Source organism: Marmota flaviventris, chromosome 14, assembly GCF_047511675.1.
Source record: "Marmota flaviventris isolate mMarFla1 chromosome 14, mMarFla1.hap1, whole genome shotgun sequence".
Lineage (NCBI taxonomy): Eukaryota > Metazoa > Chordata > Mammalia > Rodentia > Sciuridae > Marmota > Marmota flaviventris.
The window spans coordinates 47352632-47379339 of record NC_092511.1 but is presented as its reverse complement, the minus strand read 5'-3'; the positions used below and the strand labels follow the sequence as shown (position 1 = coordinate 47379339).

General features: G+C 33.4%; 1 protein-coding gene across 2 annotated transcripts in view; it reads right to left on the bottom strand.

Annotated features, from left to right (window-relative positions):
- The window catches only part of Vrk2 (VRK serine/threonine kinase 2), a 102969-nt gene that overhangs the window by 11393 nt on the left and 64868 nt on the right, over positions 1–26708 (bottom strand). The window contains exons 8-13 of one of the 2 annotated variants that reach the window (XM_027934459.2): positions 26030–26162; positions 17358–17478; positions 14631–14689; positions 10782–10948; positions 4966–5124; positions 4771–4874 (exon numbers count right to left, since the gene is read on the bottom strand). In XM_027934459.2, the coding sequence (XP_027790260.1) occupies positions 4806–4874; positions 4966–5124; positions 10782–10948; positions 14631–14689; positions 17358–17478; positions 26030–26162 (708 nt within the window). In that variant the 3' untranslated portion in view covers positions 4771–4805. The remainder of the gene's footprint in view (positions 1–4770; positions 4875–4965; positions 5125–10781; positions 10949–14630; positions 14690–17357; positions 17479–26029; positions 26163–26708) is intronic. The other variant, XM_027934458.2, reaches the window with a different exon arrangement.

Here is a 26708-nt window from a genome sequence, read left to right as displayed (position 1 = left end):
GCAAAGACAGAGGATGACAAGTTCAAAGCCTGTCTCAGCAACTTAATGAGACCCTCAGCAAATTAACAATACCCTACCTTAAAATTAAAAATAAAAAGATTGGAATGTAGCTCAGTATTAAATTGCCCCTATGTTCAATCCCCATTACAAAACCAAAAACAAAAAACCTGATCAAAATTCCAATGACATTCTTCATAGAAAAAAAAGTCCTAAAATACATAATGAACACAATTCAACCCCCCAACAAAACCAAAAAGCAAATAACCCAATAATTCAATCAATAAATGGGCAATGAACTAGACATTTCTTAAAAGAAGAAATAAAAATAGCCAACATATACATTAAAAAAGTTTGATGTCATTAGCAATAAAGAAAATGGAAGTCAAAACTACACAGATTTCATCTCAGCCCAGTTAGAATGGCAACCATCAAGAAGATAAAAAAAAATAATAATAAGTGCTGGCAAGGATATTGGGGAAATGAATTTTTACTTATACATCGTTGGTGGAACTACAAATTAGTACAAACACTGTGGAAATAAGTATGGAGATTCTTCAGGGCACTAGGAATGTATCCAACATACGATCCAGCTGTTGTACTCCCTAGTGTTTATCCAAAAAAACTGAAATCACCATATTATAGCAATACAACATCCCAATGTTTATAGTAGTGCAATTCACAAAATTCAAATTATGGAAACAGGCTATTTGTCTGTCAACAAATCAATGAATAAAGAAAACAAGGTATATATACAAAATGGAGGGCTACATAGCTATAAAAAAAGAATGATATTATGTCATTTGCAGCAAAGTGGATGGACCTGGAGAATATCATACTAAGTGAAATAAGCCAAACTCAAAATCCAAAGTCAACTGTCATCCCTCATATGCAGGAGATAGAGAGAAAAGAAGGAGAATCTCTCAAAAATATAAGGGAGACCAATAGAGAAGAGGAAGGAGATCTGTGGGGAGGAAAGAAAGGATAGAAAGGGAAAGAATTGGGGAATAAAACTGACAAAATTATCTTAAATACATGTACAAATATACCATAATGAATCCCATCTATATAATTATAATGCACAAATGAAAAAATATATATACATATAAGTAATCAGAAAGAATATTGGAGGAGATGAGGAAGGAGAAGAGGTAGAAGAAGGATGTGAGTAGTGGGAAATAAACTGTAACGTTATTTTATATGCATATATGAATATGTCACAGAAAACTCCAATATTATATATAATTCACTGACATTAAAAATAAAAGGATGAAATAAAAATGAAAAGACTATAGAAGATCTGAACAACTGTATGAAACAATTTAAACCGATTAACATTTAAAGAATAGTATACCCAAACTTCAGAATATATATTTTCAAAAAACACACAAGGAACATTCATCACATTTGAATTTCTGCTGGGTATTTAAACAAGGTTCAAAAGTTTCAGTGATTTTAAAGGACTGTAATAATATAGTATATTATCTACGATGACAACAAAATTAAGTTAGAAACATAACAAAAAGATACCCAGAAAATCTCCAAAATATTTAGAAATTAACAAACCTCTAAAAAATCCATGTTTCAAAATTTAAGTCAAGTGCAATTAGAAAATATATTCAACCAAACAATAATGAAAACACGATATTTGAAAACCTGTAAAATACAGCTAACAACAAGGCATTGGCACCAAAACAGGCACATAGAGCAATGGTACAAAATAGAAGACACAGAGACAAACCCACTTAAATACAGTCATCTCATACTAGAAAAAGGTGCCAAAAACATACAGAGGAGAGAAGAGAGCCTATTCAACAAATGGCACCTGGAAAACTGAAAATCCATAGGTAACAAAATGAAATCAGACTCTTATCTTTCATCCTGAACAAAACTTAACTCAAAGTGGATCAAGGACGTAGGCATTAGACCAGAGACCATGCACATACTAGAAGAAAAAGCAGGCCCAAATCTCCATCATGTTGGCTTATGAACCAAATTCCTCAATAAGACTTTTAAAGCACAAGAAGTAAAATCAAGAATCAATAAATGGGATGGTATCAAACTAAAAAGCTTCTCAGTAAAGGAAACAAGAACAAGAATAGAGAGCCTACAGTGCCATCTGCACTTCAGATAGAGCCTTAACCTCCAGGATAGATGAAGAACTCAAAAAACTTAACACCATAAGCAAACAAATAACCAATCAATAAATGGGCAAAGGAACTAAACAGATACTTCACAGAAGAAATATGATTAATGAACAAATGTTCAAAATAACTAACAATTAGAGCAATGCAAATCAAAACTAAGATTGCACCTCACTCCAGTCAAAATGGCAATTATCAAGAATACAAGTAACCATAAATGTCGGTGAGGATGTAGATAAAAGGTACACTCTCACATTGCCCTTGGGATTGCAAATTCATGCAAACACTCTGGAAAGCAATATGGAGATTCCTTAGAAAACTTGGAACAGAATCACCATATTACCAAGTTATCCCACTCATTTGCATATACCCAAAGCACTTAAAATCTGCCTATTAAAGCAGCCACATCAATGTTTACAGCAGCTCAATTCACAATAGCTCAGCTATGGAACCAAGCTTGGTGCCCTTCGACAGATAAATAAAGAAAATATGGTACATATACACAATGGAATATTACTCAGCAATAAAGAAGAATGGAATTTGCTGGGAAGTGGATTGAACTGGAAACTATCATGCTAAGTGAAATAAAGCAATCCCCAAAAAATCAAAGGCCAAAAATTTTCTCTAATATGTGGATGCTGACTCACAATAGGCAGGGTGTGGGGGGTCCAGGTGGAGTTTACTGGATTGGATGGGGTGTGGGGATAAGTGAGGGAAGATTGGAATGGAAAAGAAGAGTAAAACAAATCAAATATAACTTTCCTATGTTAATATCTAAATACATGACAGTGTAATCCCACTTTATGTACAACCACAGAAATGGTACTTATACATGTATGTATATGTCAAAATACATTCTATTGCCATGTGTTAACTAAAAAATGCAGCAAAAAAAATTGTGACACTTGAGGTAAACCACAGTTTCTTAGGTTTTTTTCTTTTAAAGAAAAATACACTATTAAAAATTTCATAAACTAAACTTTTGAATAAACACATAAAAGGTTCTACTTGATGAATATAGTATTAAAAATAAAGCACACAACTTAAAAGAAGATCTCAAGTATGTGTGTGTGTTGTGTGTGTATTTAATGAGGATCCTGTATATTGAATACACAAAGGACTTTTAAAGCTTTATAATTAAAAGACAAACATCCAACTAAAAATAAGTGAAAACACTTGGAAAGACATTTCTCCAAAGTAGGTAAGAAATGGCCACAGGGGAAAAAACTGTTCAAAATTATTAGTCATCAGATAAATGACAATTGTAATCACAATGTACTAATATATACATTGGAGTGGCTAAAATCTAAGGCTAGATTGACAACACCAAATGTTTGGGAGGGAGTGGAATGACAACTATATCATCATGGTGGCCAAAATCAGGAGTAGCCCAAGTGTCCATTAATAGGAAAATGGACATGTAAAATGATGATTCAATGGAGGACTACTTAGCAATGAAAAAGTACAATTTATAGAGCCATGCATGAATTCAGGCAAATCTCAAACACATGCTGAAAGATGATGAGCACAAAACACTGCTCACTGTAGTAACGCATGCATATGAAGTCCCAGAGAGGCAAAACTGATCTAGATATGAGAAACAGAATGTCAGAACCGGGCTTGCTTCTGAGGGATGGAACTGACAAGGAAAAGGAGCAAAGGACTTTCTGGAGTCATAAAATCTACACTAAAAATCTCAAAATCTCACTGCCAGTTTAGCCAAAATGAATCCGTTTCTCTGCTTGAATCCAGGTATCAATATTATAGCTCCTCCCTGCCCAGATACCAAGTGACACTGGTGAACTGGAAGATTTGAGAAATATTCTCACTGAAGAGTTAGCATTTCTCAATTTTGTCACCAAGCAGTAATTAATTTTATAAATTGGAACTATAAAATACTTATTTGAAGTCGATTCCGTTTACAAAACAACAAACAATGTTACTATTTATATGAGAATAAGGTTAAAGATTCCTCCCAGCACTAAAAGAAGTGCTTCTCTCTGAATATACTTTGCTTGCTGGCTGGCTGAGGAATATGTAACTATTAGGCTTCTAATTTTTGTCTTAGCTGCCAGGAAGTTCAGAGCCAAGTTCAGTGCTCAGTTTAGTGATTAGCACCTTAGCCCCCTGATATATTAATTTTTTTCTGGGACAGAGGGTGTAAAAGGTGGTATTATAGTATCCTGTTCATATTGTGAACCACTTTAAATCATCTGGGGAAAATAGTCACATATAAAACACATAAAATGCTGGCCAGTTTGACAAAATCAAATATTTTTTCAGTCTAGATATAAACATATCATATGCTTCTTTTATCAAAAATAGTTGGATTAGGAAGGATTTTTACTGTTGCTTAAATGAGCCTTCTGCAAAAGGTATGTCACTATCCAGCCAAATAAATGATCGAATCATGTAAAAAATCATCACTTTAAAATACAACTTACTGATAGGGAAACACTTCACTTATATCTAATTGTAAGGGTTAGACTTGAAGAACCAATGTAAAAGTATGGAATATGCATGTAAAAGTATGGAATATGCCATCATAGATGGCATGAGAAACTTAAGTGCACTTCATTACATTCTTAGGATAAAGGAAGAAACCAGATCAGTACACAAATGTGCTCACTGTTACTTTTCTGCAATAACTAGTGTCGGCTGCCTTTATTTTTTATCAGCGGGATAGGATATCTTCTGCCCCTTCTCATTTAACAAAGCCATACAACCTTGGACCTAAGGAAAAAATAAATTGTCTTTATTCCCAGAGGGAATATTCTAATGTAGCATTAATCAAAACAAAATGAAACCCAACCAACCCCCTCACCTGAGCTGCTTCACTGTTCATGGATCCCATCAGCTTGTCCTCCTTTGGCACTCTTCTCCATGTGGCCAAGGACTCAGCACTTCTCTCACTGTGAACTCTTTCTGCTGACTTTTCTTGCATCTGACTAACTTGCTTTGTCGCAGCCTTTTGTGAATCAACCTGTTGGTGGGAAGTAATGATTTATTATGAATTTTTTTGACATTTCAAATTCTTTAAAAAAATCCTAAACTTGCCACACTGTAACAAAGACAGAAAGAGGGAAGCAACAATGAACATCGCTGGAAAAATGTGTAGTAGCAAGATCCAGACCCTTTCTCATCAATGGGACAAGAACAATTAAAATTAATGTCACTGTTAGGCATTCTTTAGAAATTATCTCTACAGATAACTTGCTTACTGAAAACCAGCATTTTTTTTTTTTCTGGAAAATTGTCACATTTTTCACTGCATGTGAATTCATTATTAACCTTTGCTGGGGTGGATCCAGTATATCTTTGTAGTTTAATTTCTTATTAATTAAAATCTTAAGTTTTCTCTCGTTGAAGTGAGTCTAATTAATGTGAGAGTAGAGAAGGAGATGCTGCTGCTCCTTGCTTTTTGCAGGTAGTTTAACCTGTGAGCAAGATGAGTAACGGTTCATGTCATCTAGTGCAGTGTGCCAGTACCAGAGGTTAACTTCTGCAACAAGCTTGCTGTCTCTAAGGTTTGTCTTTCACACCATGGTGCTATCTGGGGGATGGCTGATTCTCAATAACCTTGAAGAGACACAGAAATAGAAGGGCAGATCCTACAATACAGCTGGAAGATTGAAAGCTACGTGAAGGTCCTTATGTGAAGTATTTGTACAGCAGTTTCATGTTTACAGCAGCTGAAAGTGCCATCACCTTTTTTCATGGGTTAAATAGGGAGCAGAAGACAGGAACAGCACAAAGGGAAATAATGGAGTAGCCAGTGCCAAGACAGAGAATAAATTACATTGGCTGGGCAAACAGAGCCTTAATTTGTAGTCTCTCGATTTTTAGCTTCTATTGCCAAGTGTGTTCATTTCATCCCTTTAAAATATGCTGGTGTTTTGTGGCTAGCTCTAAGTTGTCACAACACCATTCTTTATTTCCACCTCCTCCCGGATCTCAGCTTATCAAAGAATGGCAAAACTACTGCCTTTTAGTAACCTGCAAATTGGAAATGTTTCCTAATCACTCAGGGATTCTTTATTTCACCACTCAACCATCTCAAACTACTGGGAAAATTGATGGGTAACCATCTTCTGAGCCACTCTTCCAATGACGTCATCTTGGTAATAAATGTACTATCATACCTCTAGTGAGAGACAAAGGGTCTCCTGAGGTGTGTGCACACTGATCCTCTGAAAAGACTGGCTTAGTAAGCATTGTGAAAATGTGTTCTGTATTATAAAGAATTGAGATATTTCCCATCCATCTTTACTGAAATATAATTGACAAATAAAAGCTATATATTTAAGGCATATGCTATGTTTTGATATACATATACTTTGTGAAATTGGCACAGTTAAGATCATCAACTTGTGATAACACATGGTATTTATCTTTCCCCCTCTGGTTGATTTCACATAGCACAATGTCCTCTTCCACATTGTTGCAAATGGCAGGATTTCTTTCTTTATGGATGGATAATATTCCACGCACACCATTTTTCTGGGGGGAGAGGGGTACTGGGGGTTGAACTCAAGGGCACTCAACCACTGAGCCACATCCCTGCTCCTATTTTGTAGGTTTATTTTTATTTTTTTTTAGAGACAGGGTCTCACAGAGTTACTTAGCACCTTGTCGTTGCTGAGGCTGGCTGTGAACTCCTGATCCTCCTGCCTCAGCTTCCTGAACCACTGGGATTATAGGTGTGCACCACTTGCCAGGTTACCACATTTTATCTATAGATTTATTAGTAAAACCATGTTCTTTCTATACCTTAGTTATGTAAATAATACTATAAGAAACAATAAACAAAATGTACTTAGTGAAGCAAGTGCTGTAATAAATTAAAAATAGGTACTGCAGAGACCTCTAAGACATCATTATTTCACTTCCTTTGGAAATGTACCCAGAACTGAGATTAGTTGAGATATCATTGAGGATTTTAGTACCGCCTGTATGCTAAGCATTTTAGGTACCAGTTTTCTCACCGGGAGCCTCTGACATAAAAGTAAAATGTGTTCAGTTCTATGTGATGGTTCCTGGTGCACATACTGTCATTGGTTGGATGGTTAGGCTTCATTGCTATGAACTCTTCTAGATGATAAACAAACTATATCCAGTGTATGGGATATTTCTAATTCTGGGGAAACTTAAAATGATGAGAGAAAAGTGGGATGATTATGTTTAATTCCTAATTGTGAACAGAGTATAACTTTCTGTTTCTCAAGGATATGAAAATATAGAAAACAGCTCAGGCACCCCACATAATCAAACCAAAGAACACTATCCAAATACGTGCCATTTTCAAAAAAGTTGCTATTCAAAATAAAGTAGTTTTTATTTAATTTTCCATTGAAAATTCGTACTGTGTTCTACAATCAAGCATACTTCTAGACTCCTAAAAAATCAATAAAAATGTGCTTCTGATTAAGAATTTGTATTGCCACTTTTCTCATATACATAAACTAAATGGGAAAACAAATTAATAGAATTATTTTGAGAATTAAAGCTCAGGAAAGAATTTTGCAAATTACTATTACTAATACACCTTGGATTTGCTGTGGAAAACTCAGATTTAGGGTAAATGAAGGAACAAACTTACTGCCTGAAATGCAGGAGAGCTTGAACATTTTTACTTTTCTACCTTACTAAAGATTTTAGGAAGAATGGGTGGCTTATTATGCCCAAGTGTCTACACCATTACAGTATGGATTCAGGCACCTCAATAAGGAGAGCCATATTGATAAAACTAATAAAAGGATCTACCAGTTCTTGAAGTAGATTATCCAAGGGTTGAATTTGGACCTTCAATAATACTATTTTCCAATTTGCTTTGACATTCTCATCTGGGAATTCTAGAGTTTTAGTTCACCTCAATAAGTGTTCATACTAAAATATGGTTTTCTTCATTGAATTTTGAACATTATATTCCGGTGGGGAATTGGGGTACATTAGCTCATTGTGGAGACCATACTTTCCAGGGACATGGCTCTGAGTTCCGTCTATTGGATGTGTATACAAGTGCATACACACACATACACACACACACACACACACACACATCTCTGTGAGTAGCATAAATAGACTCCAGCAGCCCTGATGATAGAATCTTCTAATTTGATTGACAGTGTGACCACAGGAGCTGCCAGAATTACTAGCAAGTGACACCAGCTATACATACCATGATTTTGATTGAGGCAAATACCCCAAAAGATTTGCTTTTCAAGAAAAAAAAAAAAAACTATCAATTTCTTTACTATCTTGACAAAACTTCATTTCCAACTGAACTATAGTAACAGTATTTGAGGACTTCAAAAGGAAGCCTTGAATTACTGGAACAGTTTATGATACCTAGGAAAATCTATTAGAAAAATATCTCATTTTGCTTTGCAAAAAGATGTTATAAGTGTGCTGCAATTCTTATTAGACTCTAACCCAAACATTTTTTTTATTAAAAAGGCTAAATTTCCCTTAGTGTAAGTTTAAAATTTTTTGAATGAAAGAACATTCATAACTTCTTCCCTTTGAATAATGAATCATAGAAACATTTTATTTATATCTGTATTCCTCTTTGGGTCCAATGATTTCTTTTTAAGTATCTTTGTAAAAAAAAAAAATACAAGTCCAGAGTTTATTCACTAGTCTGTTAACTAATTACAACAATCCACATACAGAGTAACAAGAAATATTTTATAATAATAAGAGGATTTATGACAAAAGAAAAACTTGGGGCCATGTGGTTGATTTCATTCTGGCTCTAAATCATTTTTGTTATAGAAACAATCAACTGTGGAAATCATACTACACTTGTATCATTTGCAGGAATTAAGCACAGGATAGTTGATATTGTTATGCTTTGCATTTGGAAATTTCCAGGAAACTGTATTTTATACTATCATTAAATAAATTTGTGCACAATATAAAGTCATTAATAATTAAATACTGATCTGCTGTGAAATATATCTTAACATCTATACGTTGGTCTGATCACACTGTTAACCAAAACTAAGGTCTTAAGAATGCATGTTATTCTTAGGTTATTAAAGTGTTTTCTTTTTTACTCATAACCAAAGTGTTCTAATCAAAAGAAATAAAGTATTTTTGATGGAGCTCACTGGCAAAAATGTTTTATATTCTATTCTCTGCATATAAAAATGGTTTCATAACAAACACCCTTTGAATCTGATGAAACTGAAAATTCTGGTGGATAATAATCAGAGTTTTATATCAGAGGATATAGTTATTGGTTTTTAAAATGGCTTTTTTATATTTCAATTAAGTTTATGAAACTGAAAAACTACAAAAAAGGAAAAAACTCTACTTAAATTAGTGTAGATTAAGTGGTGACCATTACTGCAAGGGAAATACTATGTCTAGGAAATGGCTCTTTGTTTTGTTGGAAAAGTGATAAAAATACAAAAGTCAATAAAACTGTTAAAATAAGTCTCAGTAATTACCAAGATCAAAATCCAGTGGCTTTTTATTAAACATGAACTTTTGTTCTGCCTTCTGCAATACGTAAATAGTGCTGACAATTGGTTTGTGAGGCACTTGCTACAATAAAATGTAATTGTATCATGAGAGAAAGGTGACAATCAGGAGATCATGAAAAAATTACATATTCTCACTGGTAGTTAATTAGCCATGCAAAACCTCCTCAAACAGATATTCTCTTCTATTAGGAATGATTACTATGCAGGCCTACAGATGTCAATACCACAGTCATTCAAATACTTCTTTTCCTACTAATTGAAGGTTGTAAAGCTCTGGTGCCAAGGTTTTGCTTCCAAAGAGCTAATTTATGACTAGAAGGATATTTTATGTCTTCAGTTGCAGCAGCTACAAAATTCAGCAAATCAGAACCATCTGTGCACTGATACTTGACTCACCATTCATCTCGCAGCCTATCAGTCACATTAGTTTGCATCCTGCATTCTTGGCTCATGAACACTTGTGATGATCCAAAGTTCATAAGAAATATTAAAAATGAATGGCATCCTGACCTTACCTTATTGTACATGCATCAGGAAAAAAAAAATGCCCTCCACATTTTTTTTTTTTTTTTTTTTTGCATGTGGACAGTGTCAAGAAAGAAATGGATATTTAATTACCTGTCCAATAATATTGCTTATAGTAGTCTCAGGCCTATGCCGAGTGTAAAGATTGAACATTTTTAAAAATTTTAAATCCTAATTCTTTGTATCAAGTTCTAATCCTTTTTTCTTTTTTAAAGAATGAAGCAAAGGAAGATGGCTGAATAAAGGAGGAGCCTTGATAGCTCTTTGTAAAAAAGAATCATTTGAAAGGATTGAAATATCAACCAATACAGATAACATCTAAGAATATTATCCAACACTAAATTATGGCCAAACTGGTGGGCAAAAATAAAGGGCAAAAACTGAAGAAAACCCAAAGAAAAGGAGCAAATAAAGGCTCTCATGAATCAAGTCTGATCAGACATCAGGATGGCTTCATTTCCTTCACAGGACACAGCAGGCTACAGATCCTACACTAAGGTCAACCACCTCCTTGGTGCTGAGTTAGGGGGAACAGGAATTAAATATAATGAGCAAGGAACTGAGTTGTAAACAACTTCATTTGATAGAAAAGTTTCACAGAGACAATCCCAAGATTGTTACTTACTTTTTTATTGGGAGGAGAATATACACATGTCCTCTGGCCTTCAGTGGAAAACTCCAGTGGTCCTAAGGGTATTCCACCAGGATTCAGAATTTTCTTGAGCGTTTGATAGTCTGGCTTTTCATTGTAAGCTAAACTATAAACACATGCTAAAAATTCAGCTATTTCACCTGTGAAGTATTAAATTGTTTACATGTAATTCATATTGGCAAGATTAGCAAAACCTCAATAACCTTAAAATCTTTCTATTAAGTTTTCTCTCTTGTACATATACCCTGATTAAACTAAAAATGAACAATCCAATAAAGACCACTTTTTAAATGATATTAAAAAATGACTGAAATATACCTACCTACAGATTTGACTTAATAGGATAAACCTTTTGCTGGTATGTTTACAGTCATCTAATCTTATGGAAGGAAGCAAATTTTAATATCATGCAGCTACTAAGGACTACACAAAAAGTATAATATTTCAGACTTGCTTCAGACATTGCTTTATTTTGAACTTTAAAAATTCAGTTAAAAACCAATGTAATGTTTTATGAGCCTCCTCACTTCAAAAGGAAAAAAAAATCAGTGAAAATTTTAATTGAAGTTTTCATTTTTGAAATTGTAACAAAATATTATAGAAATAATCTTGAGTTCCATGTTTTTAGCAAGGATTCAATTCAGACTGCACAAACCCTCCCTCAAGTCCTCCATACCTAGCTAGCCAGGTGCAGTCACAACACAGTTTTGATTTTAGTTCAGAAGGATAAGGATAAGGAATTATCAACTCTTATTTTTTCTCTAAAATAAAACATATTCACATGGTTATCCTCCATCCCCTAAAAAGATTGTGGACTACCAGATTTCATTTACATTTTTTTTATTTTTATTTTTTCAGTACTGTGGATGGAACCTAAGGCCTCACACATGCTAAACATGTGCTACCACTGAACCATACCTTTCAACCCAATAGCTTTTAAATATAAGTAGCATTAGTAACCAAAAATTACAAACATAGCCGCATCAAATTATTTCTAGTTTGCATTTTTGGTTTTGGTAGAGATTAAATCTAAAATTGGGATAGAAGTAGTGGTAATATCAGATACTACTGAAAAACTGGCAGACTTTCATTTGTTAATAGAGCTGTTTAGATATGCCTTTCCCCTTCAAAAGATATTACTGACCCAAACATGAATATCATTTAATCTCTCACTTAGTTGTTTATGCACCACAATTGGAAAATGTGGAAGTAATCATGAGAGGGCAAGAGTGGTTTCCTAGTAATCCTTCCCTTCCCCTCCAGGCCCACTCCATTCAAGAGGAAAACTGCAGAGGCATGGGTTTCACTTCCAATAGGGAAAAATTCCAAAAGCTATAGTTATCACCCCTTTCTCCCTATTAAAGTGAGAGTGACCACGTTATAGACTTCAGAGCTATTTTCATAAACAAAGTTAATGTGGCCAAAATGAGAACTCTAGGCTCTGCCTTTTTTTTGAACCTGGACAATTGAGCAATTACACAACTACATTTTTTCCTTTTCTATTTATGAAATGCATCAACCTGTGCTATCTAGCATTTGGTCAAACACATCTCTCTTAAGTAGCAAATGCTGCTGTTTTATCATCACATTTATAATAGTTTCCTGAAAACCCAGGGTGGGAACATCCAATCCTAAAGGAATGATTAAAAAAAAAAAAATTGAATTTCATTCACATGTACCATTTAAATGGTATTATTCAGTTGTTCTTTGGTTTTTAAAAGTGGTAAGCCAAGTATGGTGTATATTTACAATTCTGTTAACCAGAATATCCCAAATGGAGAAGAGAGCTGAGTTTGTGGGAACAAATCATTGTTGTAAGACAATGGAAACTCCTGGCACTCCACCAACTGATAGCAGCTGTGCTGCAAAGCCTTCATGGGACTGAGGTTTGGAAAAATGAGGTACCAGTGAGGTAGGAGAAGGATAAAATGAAAAAAGCCACTTCCATTATAAATTTATTATTATAAACCTGAAGCTTAGACTATCATGATGTAGTACTGATTTAAATGTTAGCCTTTCAAGATCTGGATTTATTGTATTAAGTACATTTTTTAATTTACTAGCATATTTCTAGAGCTATAAAACAAAATGCTTTGAGTAGGATGAAATTATGATATTCTTGAATCACCTGCTTTTTAAGCTAGTGAAATATTAAGTATCATTACTGACTATCATTTCAAAAGATAAAAACTTTTGAAGTTATCATTACACTGGGTTGGACATGCATGCTGCAAACCTCTAGACTATTTTATTTAATAAAACATCTTGGTAGTAAATGCTTTGCAAGGCCGTTCCTTTTTCATAGCTGTGCTTAAGCCTCCCAACTTAAGAGAATGTCACTTAATATTCAACATTGTGTGCTTTAGGAATAGAAATCTGCATTTTATAAATAGCAGTACAGACTCGAATAAATGGCTTGTACTAAGGAACCAGGCGTGCCTCCCATCTAGATTTCTCATGTGATTCAATCTTAATTTGTCTTTAATGAAAGAAGCATTTATCTTGAACAATCTAGAGTATCTGAACTTTCTTTTCCAATCCAAACCTGAAGGACATATAATTTGAAAAAGAAATAATGATATCTTTTTTTTTTTGGTCTCATTGAGTAAAACAAACTCTATGACTTGGCAAAAACCCCAATTTAAGAATATTAGCCAAAAAAGAATATTATCATTTTGTTCAAAGTTATTTCACATAGTCACAGAAACAAAAGTTTTATCTTGTAACCCATCTCCCTGAATGAGAGAGAGTCTTTCCTATTTGGTACCCTTCATCAGAAGAAAAGTACCACAGAATGGGGAAGACAGAAGACTCACATGAGGAAAGGTGTAAGACTTAGAAATGAGAAATGGGAAGCAGAACTGGACCGTTTCTCTTTCATTTCCTTTACAAACGAAAATTTTGGTTTCTAGTCAAAGAAGGGCTGTGAATATAAGTTTAAGATGACTTAACTCTACTTTTCAACTCTCAAATGGGCACTGATGCTATGTGACCTTAACTAGAGGTTCGGTGTAGAAATCTACTCTGAGAAATCAGTTAAAAGCTAACCTTGACATTGCTCGATGTAAACAGAGATTAAGATTCATTTTGCTAATCTGACTCTAAGAAAAAGCAAGTGTGATTGCAGAGCTGGTTGGTTCTTTCATATAAAAAAATAACTGAACTGTAAAATAAGTACTAAATAATGTGTCATGTATCCATAAAGAAATGACAGAAATTTGGGTAATTCTGAGTTGACTTACTATTTTATACTGATAATACTGTCAATTAAAGAACTCCAAAAAGTTCTGTATGAACTTAAAAAAGAAAATCCTTTGTCAAATATACCTCCAAATTCCAAGATCAGATACTTTGCTCATCAAAAAATTTGCCAGTTAGGTTAGGGTATAACCCAGGTCTACAAAGCATTTGAGTGTTTAATGATGTGTTTTTTTAAATATTTGATGAAAAGTAGTCTTTCCTTAGGTTGACTTTATCTTCTTTCAACAATACATAGAGAAGCAAACTGGAAAACCTTAATCCTAGAAAAATCAGATGCAGATGATGATTTAACCTGTGCATGATTCTCAAAATATGTATTTTAAAAATGCAACTGACAGAGGCTTGAACTCCACCTAAATAGTATCTTACAGGGTCCTTGTGTTCTAATGTCAGTGATGATCTAAACATTCTCTTCTCCAGCAACCTATCTGTAACCCTGAGGAGTTTCTTCCCACCCTGTGGGAACAGGAGTAGGTGAGTTAAGCAAAAACTACAAACAAGAATGACAAATGTGGTGACCTGAAAATCACAAGATAAAGCAGAAGTTATCATCTGACTTACAGCAACTGCTTCCAGATGGAGCCCACTTCAGCACTGACCCAGGCAGCTCATCCAACAGACTAAAACAAACAGAGGAAGACACAGTGAATCTGCGTCCAATTCTCTGTTCACTGTTTTAATTAGAAAACAAAACTGTAATTCTATCTTGGTAGGTCACCAAAATTATGACTTTCATTGGTGTTTTTCACCCACCTGTAATAGATTGGAGGATACATAAAAGTGAGGGAGATCCCTTCACTTTCACTGCCCAATTTTATACAATCACCTAGAAACTAAACTATATAGAATTATAGTATGAATGATTTAATTAATTAAAGTATACACACACACACACACACACATACACATACACAGGCATACACATATATACCCACACGCATATACAAACATACATACATATACACACATACATATACATGCATATACATATACACATACATACATATACATATACATACATATATAAATTCAGAAGTAGGAGTATTATGATTTTTTTCTTAAAAACAAAGGAAAATCATATAAAAATACATCTGGATTTTGAGGACATTTTTTCCTCAGGTATTTACTATTGGAGAGGCATATATTACTTATTCATGTATATTGTTCTCCATTGGGCAGTATTTTATGCTATCCTAAGATTAAACTGGTTAACAAGAAATTCTTGAAAAAAACATTATAAGCACTTTCCCATGTTTTAGGCTAAATAAGCACAACTCTCTTAAGTTGTTTTTGGCACAAATATATAAATATTCAACTAAAATTACTGAAAATGAATGAATAATTCACAAACTCAGGCAAAGGCAGAATAGCAGCAATAAATGCACCATTTTAATTTCATCCTATCTTGGGGGAAACAAAGGGGTTAAGAGAAGTATAATGTTATGGTTGAATATACAATCATGCCCTTATGAAGATATTCCATGCTATCCCTTCTTAATAAGTTTAATAAATAATGACTATGTATTACAAACCATAAGAAGTTTGAAATTGTTTAAAATGTTAAACACTAAAAAGTTAGAATTCAGTTTATCTGAGTTATAAACTTCACAATGTAAGTTTACTGGCCTACAGGTTTACATTATTAATCAAACCAAAATGAAAGTATATTAACATATAAGAGTTCCCCAAAATGTAAATGGAGGTTATGTTTGACTTATTAAAACCTTGAGTTTTATATGAAACCTTAATATTCTGAGTATACATGTGTAAATATATTCATTATGGATCCTACAATGAATGCATCTATATATACATATTGACACAAACTAAAACAAATCATTAGTAAGTCCTCCTAAAAGTAAAACATGCATATATTCATTCAAATTAAAATGCTAGCCTTTGAAATAAAGTACATTATTCAAATTAGGTAAACTGAGTTGGAAAATTGGATATAAAAATGCCCATGCATACCCATTATTGTTTTTTTTTTTTTTTTTGTACCAGGGATTGAACCCAGGGACGCTTAACCACTGAGCCACATCCCCAGCTCCTTATATATTTTATTTTGAAACTGGGTCTCACTAAGTTGTTAGGGCCCCACTGTTGTTGAGGCTGGCTTTGAACTCGTGATCCTCCTGCCTCAGCCTCCTCAGCCGCTGGGATTATAGGCATGTGCCACCATGCCTGGCTATTATTTTACTAATAGTAATAATAATAATATATTATTGTAATTGTGCTCTGACTTGACACATACATTGGAGACCATCAGTTATATGAGGATTAATACAGACACATCAATTACCACAGTATATAACTGATTAGATGGTTCTAATATTTACTTATATGAATGTGTCAATTTTGGGTAAGGCACTAGGATAATAGAGATTCCAAGTAAAAAAATATTTCACAATATGTCAGTATTTATAAATATCATCTGTATTATTGTGAATCTGCAGCATAGTCTTTCTTCCTTCAGAACTAATTCTACTCTGAATTTGAAGATTGATTTCTATGGATAAGCTACCCCTTTTAGTACACTTCTGTTGTGCCTTGGCCTATTTAAAACTTAGCTGCCTTTTCCAAATGTGATATTGTATCTACAGATAACTGCAGCATATCTTAGTATATAATGAAAGTCTGGGTACTCTGTGCCACATCCAATTGACTTTCGTGGGCCTGACCAGTAAGAGAATTGTAAAATAGTAACATACTCTAAGTTTGACCTAATTCTTTTGCTAACAGAATCAGGTAATAAAAATTGAATGTAGAATATTAAAAATGTTTGTGGCTACAAGATTATCTCATATAAATGGCTCATATAAAATTTTTGTTTCTTCCTTAGGCAACAGAACATCCTCTGGAACAGGAATAAGAGGTACATTGTTCTCACCTTAAAGATAAAAGCCCAAACTGTCCCATTTCACATTGTTGCTCTGCACAGTTAACATCAATCACACTGAGTTCAGACTACTTTTATACACTTGTACAATGCTAATTTGAAAATATTCTTCTTTGAAAACACCACCACCTACAATCTAAGCTCTGGAAAACACCCTGTAAAGGAATGGATATTTCACTTTATATTTTGCATTGCAATTGAAGTACATGTGACTTTATAGGTGTTATCTTAATGCATTTTATGTTTGTTTGTTGTTAAAAGTATTTTTCAATTAAAGAAATGTACTTGGTTGTCACAGTGGATGAATGGTAATCCTGAGATATTAGCTCCCTTTACTGTATCCCTTCAGACCTGTTGTAGTAAAGGATGGAATGCTTAAAAATTTGTACTTTGTTTTAGCAGTCTGGACAGCCACAGGGTCCTTCAGGTTCTGTTCCCAGGGAAGTTTCCCACATGACCACCGCAGCATGCAGTAGCCGAGGATTTCAACGTCACTTCTTCTGGACAGGGCTACAGGAGTAAACATTAAGAGGGGGGATAAGTAAGTCCTTGAGAAAAAGTGAAATCTTTGAGTGAACTACTATTGATGAAATATGGAAAAGCCAAAATAGGAGAAGTGTTTTGTTTGTTCAGCTGGAGCAAAACTTAAAACGCCCAGGCGTTTGGCCCCAGTCCACAGACAGGCAGTGACTTGTTGCTGCTGAAAGTCAGGGTCAGTTTCCTCACCTCCTCCAACTTCATCTTTCCTTAGTCTGGCCTGTCACATGAACTTGATCCCCATGGCCTCTGACATGATCCAGACAACCCATAACCCGGCACCAACACTTTCTCAAAGAGCCAAGCAGTAAAACAAAGAAATAAATGTCTGCAGCTAAATTGCTAACATATGTTCCAGGAAGTCCATGGGGTCTGCATTGGTCATGCAGAGACCCTTTGAGTGCAGACTAAACACTGATGGCCTTTCCTGTTTTACCCACACTGGTGGCAGCATTTGAAATTGGAAGAATATGACAAAACTGCCATCTAGTGTGCAGTCTTAAACAGGCTTGTCTGGGGATTTTTCAGTTACATGAAAGGATAATTAAAATAGGTCCACTGCTTTGGATGCACAATTCTACAATGTTACAGATATTGTCTTATAATTAAGCAGCTCTAAGCTAAAATTCTAACCCCAGATCCTGGAAAGAAATCTAAAGGTAAGACAATGGATGGGACCACAGGAGAGAGGTGGGAGTGAGTGTGAAGCGAAATAGAGGTTCCCCAAATTTAATACAAGATGGCTTTTCATTTAAAAAAATACAAAGAACATTTTCATGGCCCTGTAAATATCATTTATATCAAATCATTAAATGCTATAAACTAATGTCATCATGATTTTATATACGTCTGTTAAAGTGCCTCTTATCAAAAGACGGACAATGAAACCTAAGAAATGTGTCAAACATAATTGATACTTGTTAACAAGTCACTGGAATAATGATTGCAACATCAGCAAATACCCATAAAATAAACTCATTTTTAACAACCATTTCAGACTGTTATAAAAACAATAGACTGGTATTTATATTTCTACCACTACTTGAATGTTCATCTGTGTAAGAATAATATAATCTCCCAAGACCAATATGTGACTGTTAAACCTGCTGTAAACAGGTATCCTGTTTTATTTTCTTTCATTAAATAAACTCTGAAAAGTCACTCAGTAAACTTAGTTTTTAATTTAAAAAGTCATCTACTAAGAACAATGATGCCATCATGTTGCAACTACTTTTGGTTACCATACATAAGTAGTTATAAAAGCAGAAGACAAGATCAGCTCTTACACGTACTCTATCTTAACTGCTATTAGAGTATTGGATTATTAAAGGCCCTTCAATCCAGAAGAATGTTACAGTCCCATGGGTGCCATTTACTTTCTGCACAAGCTTCAACAATGTCCTAATGCAAGACTTGGCTCTTGTATTAAAATAAAAACACAATCTCTACCATGCTGTTCTGCAGTGATTTCTTTAGTAATAAATCTCCCATTAATAATGGAATGGTTCCATTTGTACAGATGTGTTCACAAGTCTCTTTTCCATTATGGCAATTCCCGATTACCACCACTTAAAAAATGTTCACATCCTTTAATTTTCAAAAAATGATATTTTGGCACCTGTTTGGATGATACAGACTACAAGAGGCCCTTTGAGGAAAAACAATCAGAATTAAAATGGAATGAACCTTCCCAGCCACTTCTCCCCACCCCCCAACTGAGGGATTAATTGATATGAAGCTGTAAGTAATGACAAGTCATTTAGATTTCTGAAGTCAATCTTTCATAAACTGGTCTTCAATTAAAATAGCCCTTTGAGAGTTAACTTTACTTCACTATTATAGTTTTTGGTCTTACCTAATTAAAATACATTATCACATATTCCATTCTTTCACTTATTTTCTTTCACTGCACATACACATTAATAACAATGGCTAAGCATTCTACCACTGTTTCCACTAATTTCTATAAAAATACACATATTATTTAAAAGAACACCTAACGGTCACCCTTTTCTACTAGTAAAGATAAGAGCATGAAGTGTTTCTGAGTATCTCTCCCTTATATTCCCTCCCAGAAAAACAGAATAAACAACTTGATTTAGGAAGCTAATGTTTACTTTCCATCTACCATACAGTAATATCTGCTAAGTTAATTTTAAAATTCTAGAAGACAATATTAGAATCTGTGTGTACCCACTTACATGCAGAATTAGTCATCACTGAAAAAGACTATTGATATCTAACTATAAAAGGGTTTTGAGCATTGGAAGTACAGCTCAGTGGTAAGAGACTTATATAGAATGCACAAGACCCTGGGTTCAATCCCTAGCACTGGAAAAACTAAAAACCTTCTAACTTGAAAGTTGTTTCTTTTATTACAGAATTTAAAAATGCATTTAAAAACATGCTAAGTGAAGCAGTAAATGGAAGGAGCCCTAGACTAGGAATTCATAGAGAAGAGATCTACCTCCAGCCTCCACCATTATTACTATTTTAGTACTAAGATTCAATAATGCCAGATGATACATTTCTTTTAACATCTTTTCATTCACTCAGAAAATATATTATGAATTGTTTTCTGAGTCATAATTCTGCATAATTATAATACATAAAGTTCTTTGACTACACTTGATAATTAGCATAATTATTAATAGTAAGCTTTCATAGATTTCAAAAAAAATCAAGAATTTACTATTTTATGTAAATGTAATTTACTTATAGTGACACTATTATTAATAAAAGATTTTTCCTCCAAACTTTCTCAATTTAGTTTCTAAATGTTATTTGGCATCTGATGTTTACTGAGCTTACTAATATGCAGCAAGGTAAATTAGTCTTTTCAGTCTAAGTCTGTGGTGCTCTCAAATGTTCAACATTTCAAAATGATAAAGCATTGCCAAGAGTAATAACCAAAAACTAACAAACAACAACAACAACAAAAAACCCACCACCACCACCAACAACAACGAAAAAACAGAATACTGGGGGTACAGCTCAGTGGTACAGCACTTGCCTAGCAGGTGCAAGGCCCTGGGTCTGATCTCCAGCAATGGAAAAAGAAAAAGAGAAAAAAGAAAAAAAAAGGCCTATATGAGAACTTAAATTTATTTCAATGAATTAGAATCTGACCTAACTTTCCTATGTACCTACATGAATACACCACAGTGAATCTCAACATCCTGCACATCCATAAGACTAGGATCCTAATTAGAATAAGATATACTCTATGTTTGTATAAATGTCAAAATAGACTCCATTGTCATGTATAACTAAAAGGAACAAACAAAACATATAAACCATATAGAATAAAACATGACATGCAGCAAGTTAAAAAAAAAAAGAATGCAGAACCAATAAAAACAATTGTTGTGATTTATAGAGAGCTGCTACTGTGCCAGGTACTCTACCTGTTTTTTTATTATTGCATTGAATCACTCGAACAGTGTAAAATATTATTAACCATACTGACAAAAAAAAAAAAAAAGAAGCTAAGAGAGGCTAAATAACTTGTTCAGTATCAAAGAGCAAAACTAGACGGAGCTCAACACTGAAGTTCAAGACTTTCAGAATCCAAAGTCCATGCTCAATCTAAGAATTCTTTGCCTCCAGAATTAATTTTAACATTATTCAAATAGCATTATTTACACTACTGAAACAGGCAATTTAACTTAAAGCACTGAAAGACATATTGACATAAAGAAACATGTTTTGGTCATAAACAAGCCAAGATCTAAGCTGCATCCCTAAGTTTTATAAAAGGATAGTTGAATGAAAAATTATTTCTTTCAAGCTACTTCACTCTCATAAAGAAGGATCTCTAAGTTAGAATATTTATTTATAAAGTGTTAAATGGTCCTTCCAATCAAACAACAGAGAGACCACTTTTGAGAACTGGTCCTCAAAAGACAAATTGGAGTAAAATTCACCAATAGGAATGAAAGAGAAAAAGCAAAGTTTAAGTGTTAACTGCCCTCCCCCAAAATGGATCTGATTATTTGCCTAAGGGACTTTCTGTTTAGTTTTATTTCTTAATATAGTAGCATCATGGAGTATGAAGAGAAACAGGGATTGGTAGAAAATAAAATGAACTTGAAAATGTCTGGGTTCAAATGCCCAAAATATGAATATATGTAACCAGGCATGACAATATGAAAGCAGAAAACTGCTGATAAGATGCTCCTTGACAAACTGAATAGTGATATATGAAGGACAAATTTAAAGTTTGTTCTTAGTTTTCTAACGGATAACTTATATAATTCAATATTTTGTCCATTAGAATGTACAAAGAGCTACAAAATATTATGGTAACCACATTTACTGTAGTTTCAAAAAGGATATTAGGAAAATAGAATATAATAAATAATATTTCAGATAAAATACTGAACCCAGGTCTCTATTTTTTCAGTACCTTTTAAATTACGTTTTAAATTACGTTTCCTCATGAAACCCTACTACGTGAAGATTAAGAAAAGCCATTCAACAGAGCAGAGATAGTTTACATTTGGCCATTGCATAGTTTTTAACAAAAAGAGTTCAATTAAAAAGTCAAGATGTATGTTAAGACTTTAAAAGTCATGTGTGAATGTAAACCAATGGTTATATGCCACAGAGAAGCAATAATCTTCATTATTGTTTATACATTAGCCAGACTATTTAGAGCAGTCAAATTTACCTACACATTACCTACCTATATTTTTGTCAACTAATGAAATAAGGGAATACCAATATTTGATGGCTTACCTTTATACTTTATAATAGGAAAATGAGATTTCTTTTTTGAATTAGTATTTGGGAAGGTAAGTATTGTGCAAACCATGTCATTTTCCTAAGTTTGGTAACATGAAAATACATTCTCAGTTTATTTCACATGTATTTTGTAAGTTGGTGCAAAATGAAAGGAAACCAGGCAAGAAATAACACCAGACTTGGATTTCATATACTGTAGCAATTGGCAAAAAAAATTTTTTTTAAAAAGTTAATATATCTATCTGACACTGAATATATTACATAAACAAATGGACATTTAAAGTACAATTTAGATATCATATTTTATGGTCATCAATGATGTCGAATTAAAACAGGTATTATACACTCAATGCCTAGGTCTGAAGTATTTTAAAAAGCTCAATATGTTAAATGCAGTATATCTCTAGAGAAATTAGGTATTGACTGCATGCCTCAGTGAGTAGAAAAATCTACAGAAATCCATACCACACATTGATCCAAATATTGCTTTTTAACATTACTAAGAATGTAACAAATTTTAAAATAGTATATTTGACAAAGATATAATTCTCTTTAATTATCAGGCAATGAGAATAATATATGTCAAATTTATATGTGCTAGTTTCGATGAAGAGTAAAGAAATAATGGAAGAAATAAATACAACATATATTACTTTAATTTTATACTGAATAAAAGCAGTTCAACCACTTAGAAAATACATTTAGGATACATGAGAGAATTGAGTTTGGAAGAATAACTGAAATGTTTAAAAACATACAGATACAGAGATGTATGATAGTTCCAGGTATAGTTATCTGTCCATTCATCTCTATGCATAATTTTTAATCTATAATAATATGAGCTAATAGCTAAGATGGTTATTTCTTTCCCTCCCTTTATAGCTGAATGAGAAAACACTTAGGTGAAGAGGCTGAGATATTTTTTATACACATTCCTTCATTATAAAAACTTAATCCATACACACACAAAAATGAGCTTTCCCTTCAATTTCTGAATAACCATTAGAAAAAGTAGGAGCAACTAGATAGTCTGATCAGGTTAATAGTCTTTAATTGAGTGGCTAACTCCTAAGATAGTATTAAAATCTGAATATTCCCTTGGCCTGACCAAACCCAGATATACTGGACACATAGCAAATGTTTGGCAACCAGAAGCTCTACTTTGCAGTGATAACTTTTGTTCTCTGTGCTTTCTTTTGCATTATCTTTCCTCCATATCTATTTGACATCATAGCTGGACTGGTACAGAAGATTTTTTTCTGAGATTAAGCTACACAGTGGTTGTACTAAAAGTAAACACATGAATATTTATGAACTTGATCTTCTGCATTCACCTATAGGATTTATGGTCCTGTTTATTTTGGCTTCTAAATATGGTTAAATAATTATTACCTAATAATTATTTATACAATGCTGAACTGAAATGTTTTATTTTAGAATATTAAATACAATACCTTAAAAACACTGTTCAAACACTTGAGAATATCAAATTTTCCATTTTATATACCAGAGTAACTTCATATAAAAATTTCAGCAAATGTGTGTATACACATGTTCTCATAAACATGAATATATTTATATGTACAAGTAGATACAGATATGCCTAGAAGTTTAAAATATATCATATTTTAAATGCTTGAAGGTAATCTACTATTTAGGAACCTTGGAAAACCTATGATAAAAATGAATATTCCAGCATAAAACTTTCCAGCAAACACCAAAAATATTTAATGTAGGTTCTTCCCTGAATATTCCTTCCAGAGATATAATATCTTTTTGTGATCATTCTGAATTCAATTTTTCTCCCTCAAGACTGGGAATGGTTAAATCTACTCATCAACATGTATAAGATTTAAGGGAGAAAAAACTTTAAGTGGACTACTGAATAAAAAATTGTTCAAATATTTCATGAAGATAGAACAATGCAAACACAACATTCAACTATGGAATTAACTGAAGATGATGTTCAGAATTACTACTGTCAAACTTTGGTCAGACCAACAACTAATAACTCTCCTTCCCCTTGTATAAGTACAATAGTTTCTTAGCTATTTTCATACACAAAACCAGACTAATCAGTATCAGTGGCATCAATTCAAATAAGTGGCCTAACCATAAATCAGTATCATTGTTAACAAAACTGTACAAATAGGTAAGAATCTGTATGATGAATTTCCATGTGTACCACTATGTAAAAAGTAATTGCATGTTTCTGAAAACTATTAGGTATTGTAAAATAATTCTGGCAAAAGTGAAGAATAAAACTCATCAGAAGTGAAAGAACTTTAAGCTAAAAAAAACCCCCACAATATTCTTGATGTTTATGCTTTTTAATTTAATCAAAGTTATGTCCCATTGTCTTTAAGTGCTCACTGATTTATTAGCAATGTAAATGGTGAAAAATTATGCAACTCTACTAAATTTCTGAGTGATCATTACTTTTTTAAGAAAATCATACTTGAAAAAAGGTAGTGATTTCTTTTACTTTCTGCTGGGAGTATAAAGGCTAAATTCTGTTTCAGAAATATAGTCTAAGTTTCTTAGGTATACAACCAACACACTTGTTTTACTTTTTCATCAGCTTACCTTAAACTAATATGGGTTTTTAATTGCTCTGGAAAATGATCAAGACCCTCTACATTACATGGTCAATGGTCCTTTTAATAGAAAAGGCAATAATATACAGTTGTTTGCGCCAACTAAAACTCGTTAGAAAGTCTCAGTTTAGGGTAACAGTTCAACAAACCATTAAGAAGTGCAAATGTCTTGCTGCCTTTTAGTGAAAATGTGTTCATCTCAATGCTATTTAAAAATTGTTTATTTAATTTAGCATATTTGAAAATACCTTTATAAACAAAGTTTACAAAGAATATAATTTTGAAAGCCAAAGTTTTTCAATAATCACAATTTTTTCACTAGCATAACATTAGAATTGACTTTTTGTCTTGCTGACAGAGCAACTAAGAAAGTACAGTTGCATTGACCATATTGATTGTGAACAAAGCAACCATCAGTGGGACTCAGCACCATATATTTTCAATATTGACCTCCTACTTCCTTTTCCATGGCTTTCTGGGTCGGCTATTGGATTTGGACTGCAGAGTAATAAACAGCTAAGGTTTAATTAATGGTAAATGAATACAAGACATAGGTTATGACTTTAACTAATTAGGGAATTGTTGAATTAAGTCTGCCTTGGAATGCAAGGCAGTCCAATCAATATCCAATAAAAGGACTATGTATGTAATTTACCTGCAAATGTGTTTCCAATACCATCAAAGTGAGTTTAAATAAGTAAGATATATGAAAGGCGACTAGGAGAGATTTCCACAAGTTAACACTTTATAGTTTCAAGAAAGATATCCTTATTATGGAGAGATGTTATCTTCTAGATTTCTGATAAGGGCACAAGGAAAAACAAATAACCATTCACATGTGCAACTTTATCAAGTCTGATAGTCACCTACAGCATAAAAAATTCTTCACTAACCTCTAGGGTTAACAAAAACAAGCTAGTGACTTTCTGGGCAAGAGAACATCAAACTTTGTTTACTTGCTACTCTTTGGCTCCTTCTTCTGTTGTTACAGTCTATATCCCCATGCACTATCAGAAGAAATATTCATTGGTATAATAGGAACTCACTAATGCACATAAAAACCTCAGCAGTGCTCTCACTCTTCAAACCGACTCTGCCAAGGTCATCTCATGCAGTTTTATTACTCTTGACTCTAATCATTCTTCTGAAATAAAAGTAAGAAAAAGAAAAGAGAAACCCACCTACTCCCTTGTGGGCATCCAAGCTGGTAAACTCTATCGTCCCATTATGGCCTTTTCTAGGATTTTCCTGATACTGTTTGTGGTTCCCATTGGGACAATATCTGTAGGAAAGTCCATAATCTGCAAGATAAACCTGGAAGACATGAACAGACAAATGAATAATGCTTTTGTCCTCTGAAAATATGGTCTTTATAATTAAGTCTTTAGAAGCTGATAACTTAGGAACAGTCTCGGATCTATATTTTATTAAACCAAGTGGTGCCTCAGGATAACATATATACAACTAGGGGGCTATAACAACTAACTTTCCAACTTAAATCCTTATTACATCATGGGCATATCTGATTTCTGGGCTAACTTGGATTTAATTTTTCTTATTTTGGTGCTGAATTCCCTTTTCTCCAGGTGGGCATCCAGACGTCATAAACCACAATATGTCTTTTTTACCTGTATTCATAAAGGCTTACGAGGCTCGGCCTTCCTTTGTAACCCCTCCCAGAAACAAAACAGTTTTAAGCACGGAAGAGACATAAAAGCAAACATTCTAAAAATATAAATCTAATTTTATAAGTCTCCTCTAATAGGAAGTATAAAAATAGGGAATAGACTATAGAGCTGATGTCTCAAAATAAACCAAAAAATCACCCTCATGTTGTCTGTATTTAAGAATGGAACATCA